At 50.4% G+C, this 6,008-nt stretch overlaps 1 protein-coding gene across 1 annotated transcript; it reads right to left on the reverse strand.

Moving 5' to 3' along the window:
- Positions 1 to 262: 262 nt before the first annotated feature.
- On the reverse strand, positions 263 to 5,656 carry LOC125554928 (BTB/POZ domain-containing protein POB1-like). The gene is made up of 6 exons (XM_048718294.1): positions 5,460 to 5,656; positions 3,859 to 3,971; positions 1,965 to 2,028; positions 1,248 to 1,522; positions 546 to 1,086; positions 263 to 450 (listed from the first exon to the last, which is right to left on the reverse strand). The coding sequence occupies exons 1-6, from the start codon at positions 5,611 to 5,613 to the stop codon at positions 263 to 265; spliced, it is 1,335 nt and encodes a 444-aa protein (XP_048574251.1). The 5' UTR covers positions 5,614 to 5,656.
- Positions 5,657 to 6,008: the final 352 nt, after the last annotated feature.

Here is a 6,008-nt window from a genome sequence, read left to right on the forward strand (position 1 = left end):
GAACAAAAAGAATGGAAGAGATATGCTAGTCAGACCAAAAGTGCATGTCTACCGCGCGGGCTTTCCAGCCTTCTCACTGTAAGAGCACCCTTACATCATTCAGGCACCAAGCCTCCTTCTCTAGCAGACATAACAAAACGACGAAACGAAACAACACAAGCATGAAGTACCAAAAAGAACTCCACATTGTGCCCAGCCAACCAATAAAACTCTCTAAAATGACACTGAAGCTATCAACCTAACTTTGCTGAGAGAGATATCATCAAGTCTCTAGTCCCGGCTGCGCCACCACCCCCACCCTCAAGTCAGCTCTCAGATGCAGCACGCCATCGATGAAGAGGTTGTCGTTGGAAATGAACGTCGACCATGGAACCTCAAAAAGATCATTGCATCCCTCCATCCAATCATTGCTGGAGGTAGCCTTGTCCTCCAATCTGGTCACGAATTTTCCTGACGATCTTGTAACTCAAAGTCTACTGTCAAACATGTTGGCCCCTTTGGCATCTCAACCGTTCCTATATAGAGAGCAAAGCTGTATGCCTTACTCTGCTCATCCATTTGACAGTTTGCTGTGAGAAAGAAATCTTGTCCAGCAAGATGGAACAAGTGTGTCAAAATGTCTCCTGTTGGGAACAGCCGGGAGCACTCCTCGCGTGTTAGATCCAAGTAAACAATGACCTCTGGGCAGGGCCGGTCGAATTCAACCACTTTGATTGGTTTAAGCATGTAAGCTCGCTGTGGGGCTTGCCAACAGGTTCTTGTGTCTGCCTCAATAGTGGCTTGCTCATGTGCTGGGTAAGCTTTGTGCAAGAGAGAATCAGTAATAAGCTTCTTTGTTTGCTCATTGTCCACATCATCATCACTGCATGTCAGGACTTCGTGGAGTTTACTCCAAGTCATATGACTGAAGCGCACAAGTGGAAGTAAGCGAGAACTCCATATCTTGTGCCTCTCCTCTGTTTCTGGGTATTGCTTGCACACCCACTCAAGCAAGAAGCTATATACGGTATTTTCAGATCTTATCTGTAGGTCAGTACTAGAAAAGATGGCTTCAATGACCTGTGGGCAGGGTCGGTCGAATCCAACCTGGAACGAGACAAATCATGCCATGAGTAGACACTTCGAGCATGATTCTGTGACAAATGTCTACACTCTTTTCCATTTTTGAGAGAAGATATCTACGTAATAATTTCTCGGAAAAGAAAAAAGTAGCTCCATCAGATGGTGATCACTCACTTGGCCAAAACCTTGTATTTGCTGGCGAGGAATTCCTTGGCTGCATCTGTCAGATGCCGAATTTCAGCAGCCACTGAAGTGGAGCATGGGTAATCTAGGTAGAGCAATGCAGACTCTCTGGTCATAGGCAAGTTTGTGAGTAACTGGTTACAATGTCTCATGCAAGCCAGAACTTCAAATTTGTTAGCGGCCATCAAGATGTCGAGCAGAAGATTCGGCTCAGTTGTTGACAACTTTCCAGTGTACATAAAGCTCAAAATCTCCATCATGACAGTTTCCTCCGTTCCTAGTAGAATGAAACAATGGGGCATAAGGGTTTATCATAACAGTTCAAGAAAGAACTAAATGGCAGATTCTTTGCGCGTAAATTTCAACAGTAGACCTCTTTTATTGAGGAAAGTTATCCATGCAGAAGACTAAGCGTGGACAAAATACACATTTGGTAGTTAAAGGCGACGATGAAAACTGAAAAGAGACTTAACCATTTCATTATGAAAAAGAAAAAGGAAGGGCTGACAGAAACGCAGAGGCAGAATGACTCACTCTAATAAAATGCGGCAGGGGAACCCCTTTTGTTCCCAAAAAAAACTAGACAGAATCCCTATAATATCACAAATAATCAATATTTTATCCTAAGAAAAGCATAGTGTGTACAGACTGCAGAATAATAAAAGTGTCATAACAGAAAACTAGGAAAAACTATAAAGGTAAGGATGTTATCAGTTTACCCGAATCAGCAATTCGGACTGTTAGATGCCTCTGATCAGACTCTTTCATGCCATTTGAGAAAAGCTGCGGTGAATAAAGCATATTAGGGCATCTCCAGCCATTGGCCCCCCAGGAGGGGCAAAAAATCGCCCCCTGGGGGCGCACCGGCGCTAAACCGCGCACTGGGGGCGTGATGCCCCCAGTCGCAGCCCCCCACGGGTTTTTAAAATGTTTAAATTCGGCGCAAACACAACGCGAACACGTTCGAGTTCGTTCAAATTTAAACATATTTTACAAAAAAAGGAAAAACTACCGCGGGCTACCCCTGCCGTCTCCCTCGCCGCCCGCCTCGCCGCCCGCAGTCACCGCCGCCGTCGTCGTCGTCGTCGCCCCCGCCGACGCCTCCGCCGTCCCTGCTGCATCCCTCCCCCGGTTGGCGCGGCGGGTTGGACGGTCCGGGGGCGTCGTCGTCGTCGTCGCTGTCGAGGACCACGACGCCGTGCTCGTCCTCGCGCCCACGCTTGCGGGCGGCGATCTCCTCCAGGGCCCGGCGCTGCCGGACCATCTCGTCGCGGAGGTAGTCGTCCCGCGCCCACCGCAGGGCGTCCTCGTCGGAGAAGCCACGCCGGGCTATCTCCTCATACTCCGCAAGGAGGCCGGGCTCCGGCTTGGGCTCGACGAGGACGAAGCGGCCGGTGGGGGAGGCGTTGTCGCCGATGCGGACGCCGGAGCTGCGGGTGCGCGCGCTGACAGGCGTGCCTTGGGGCTTCGGCTTGACGGGGCGGAGGTGGAGGCAGGGGGAGCCGCCGGACGAGGAGGACCCCCCGGTCTCCATGCGCCTCGGGGTCCAGGAGCTTCCTCGGCGGCGTGGGAAGGACGGGGGAGCGGGGTACTCGAGGCGCGGCGTGTTGCCGCCCTCGATGTACTCGAGGACGGCCTCAAACGTGCGCCCGGGCACGCCCCACCACCGACGCAGGCCGACGGCGTTGAGCTTGCCGGAGGGCTCGACGTCGTTGGTGGCCTCGAGCTGCTCGGCGTGACGGCGGCGGAAATAAGGCTCCCAGAGCAGGCTGTCAGGGACGTACCGTGGCCCCTCCCTCGCCGGACGCGGCAGGGACGAGCGGATGCGTGCGATCTCCGCACGCCGCGCCACGCCGGTGGGTACCGGGGGCACCGGCACGCCGCCGGCGCTGATCCTCCACGCCCCGGGCACCCGCATGTCCGACGGGATCGGGTACTTGGTCTCGAAAAGGAGGCGAGCCTCGTTCTCGTGAAGATGGCGGCGGCCGAAGCCGTTCGCCGCCGCGCCGTCGCCTGGGAAGCGCTCGGCCATGGGTGTGATGAACTGGAGACGGCGAGAGAGAGGAGAGGGAGGAACGACGACGGCGAGAGAGTGCGAGTCGCCGAGTGCGCTGGGGCGCGTCTTATATAGGCCGAGGCGCCGCCCGTGCGCGAGCCGCCGTGATACGCGTGGCGGGCGAGGGAGGGCGAGGGACGCGCGTCATCTGGTCTTCACTGCGCCGCCCGTGAGGCATCAATGGCGCAGGCTGACCGGCGCGGCAGCGCGGCAGCTTTGGCATTGATTCGCCGCGGGAAACGAGGCGATGAGGACGACGAAGGGGCGAGAAGAGAGCCGTGTCCCTGACGCGGCGGGCCCGCGGCTGTTTCGCGCCAAAACAGTTCGCCCCGGCTCCCCCGGGCGCCCCCAGCGCGCCGGGTTCGGCCTGGGTCCGCCGGCGCTGTTTTCGGCCTAAGCCGGCGAAAATCGGACTCCTGGAGGCGCGACTGGGCCGATTTTCGGTGCCGGCGCAAAAGAAACGCCTGGGAGGCCTTCCTCGGGGCGCGGCTGGAGATGCCCTTAAGAAACATGAACTGACCATAGAAGAAATGAATCTCAAAAGGTATGCAAATTACCTTAAGAAAGAATGGACTATTTGCAGCGAGAACAACCGAATTGATGTAAATGGTCTTTACTCGTAAAACTGGCGTAGACACCATGGTCCAAGAAGAGTCAATACTTTTTCCATCTGTTCATCACACAAACAATACATAGATCAGAGAGAAATAAATGGCAAACTGGGGGAAGTGAAGTATAGGCATAAAACACAAGCACTAGACAGATTCTGCTGTTAAGGTAATAGGAACACTCTGTTCTTCATTGATTCAACCTTCAGAAATAAGGTAAAATGATTAACAAAGCATCATGAACATTCGAATTCATTTAGCTGTATCAAGCAATCTAAGCATGCTTGCTGCTTCCTGAGTAAAGTAAAAGTAAGTGTCATCCCAAGGATCTTATTAATATTCCGTATAATGGTGTCCAAGCACAAAAGAACAGACAATCAAAGTGTAATATTATTATCTGGTTAATCAGTATTTTATACCGCGCAAACATCTAGTGGCAGAATCAAGTTCAAGCAACAAAAAAGGAACGCGGGTTTATCTAAGAGTTGGTGGGTATCTTGTCATCATTGGCATGTAACTGGTATGTTGCACGTGTGGAAAACACGCAACCTGCAAGGGTTACCCAGTTGATCATCAGATTGTGTCGGTAGTTACAGCTATACCTATACATCACAGGTGTTGATACTACATTAAACTAAACGATGATCAAGCAGGCTAATATTTAGTAGCATTAAACGTTTCAATAAAGTAAGGCAGACTATTGCTTGACTTTAAATGATTAACAGGGAACAAGGTTGTGAAGAGATCTAGAGTAGGAACCCGTCCCTCCATGCTTTCTCTCCAAATATATATGGCGTTTCACAGTTGCTCGTAAAATTAAAGTAGGAACCCACCCCTCCGCACCTTCTTTTGAAATATATCTGGCGTATCGCAGTTGCTCGTAGAATCAAAACAATTACATATGAGGGTTATAAACCAACTTCCTCATCCTTCCAAATATACATCCATTAAGTGAATAACAGATTCGACAATAACATGTTCTTCCTGTTTGTTTCGTCAGTACGATTTTTGACAGGAAAATTTCTGATATGAATAATCTGGCATGTTAATATAACCTTACGTGAACCAAATCCCAATATAACTGTAAATTTCCAAACACATAAAGATTTTCTCTACAATCTAATCTAGTTAAGCAATATATTTCCAGAAAACAAACGCTTAAGTTAACCAATCCACAAAAGGACAGCATCGTTGATTTGAACAGTTCGATGTTGTTTGAACGTCATAACTGCTCCACCTAAATATGTGACTAAGAATTTGCTGCATCCTAGTTGGATGTATGGACGACGTACAGTTTGTTGGTTGCTTCATTTGAACAGATTTGATATTAATCTAGACTAGAAACCTCCATAGTCAGACAATTCTTAGATTCACACAACAAGAGGTGAGGTGAGGTGAAGTGAAGAAACAGCAAGAATCGCAAATAGCCACAGATTTCACGCTAAACAGCATCCGAATCGCGCTATATAAACAGCAGAGAATCCCCAGCAGCTGCATCCATCCATCCATCCAATTCCAACGGCGTGGGAGGAGTGAGGCAGTGTACGGACCTGCTTCCTCCTCGCGGTGGAACGCCAAGTCGGGGAGGGGTCCTCCGTGGCTGGCGACGACCTCCAGCCACAGCACCCGGTCGGAGAAGCTCTCTGATTTGAACGCGAACTCGAAGCTGGGCAGCCCGCCCCCGCGCGAGATGTCGAGGCCCATCCCCGCCTCCTCCGGCGCCCCCGCGGTGGCGGCACCTTCGCCGCCCGCCATGCGCCCCACCGCCGCCTGTAGCCCTAGCCGGATTCTTCTAGAAGGCGCTCCTCCACTGTTGAGCCTTTTCAAATTTTGGTCGACAGGCTGAGTTTTGGGCCGGTTGCACGTATTTGGGCTATTTGGTTTGGACACTGGACCCCAGGCCGGTTACACATTTAACGATCGTAAATTGTCTCAAAAAATAAAATAAAATTTAACGATCCTAAAAAAACTCTATACACATTTAAAATTTTCTGTACACATTTGGCATTTTTCAGAAAACATTTTGTGAATACATGGTCAATATTTTTCTGTACACATTTAACATTATCAAATACTTTTTAAACGCCTGATTAACATTT

The sequence above is a fragment of the Triticum urartu genome, chromosome 4 (assembly GCF_003073215.2).
Source record: "Triticum urartu cultivar G1812 chromosome 4, Tu2.1, whole genome shotgun sequence".
Taxonomy (NCBI): Eukaryota; Viridiplantae; Streptophyta; class Magnoliopsida; order Poales; family Poaceae; genus Triticum; species Triticum urartu.

Excerpts from the sequence above, each read along its gene's own strand:
- LOC125554928 (XM_048718294.1), bottom strand. The coding sequence starts at position 5,613 with ATGGGCCTCGACATCTCGCGCGGGGGCGGGCTGCCCAGCTTCGAGTTC. Across the intron at positions 3,972-5,459 it reads CCACCGCGAGGAGGAAGCAG|ATGGAAAAAGTATTGACTCT; the intron begins GTCCGTACACTG and ends TGTGATGAACAG. Across the intron at positions 1,523-1,964 it reads AGTCCGAATTGCTGATTCGG|GAACGGAGGAAACTGTCATG; the intron begins GTAAACTGATAA and ends TCATTCTACTAG.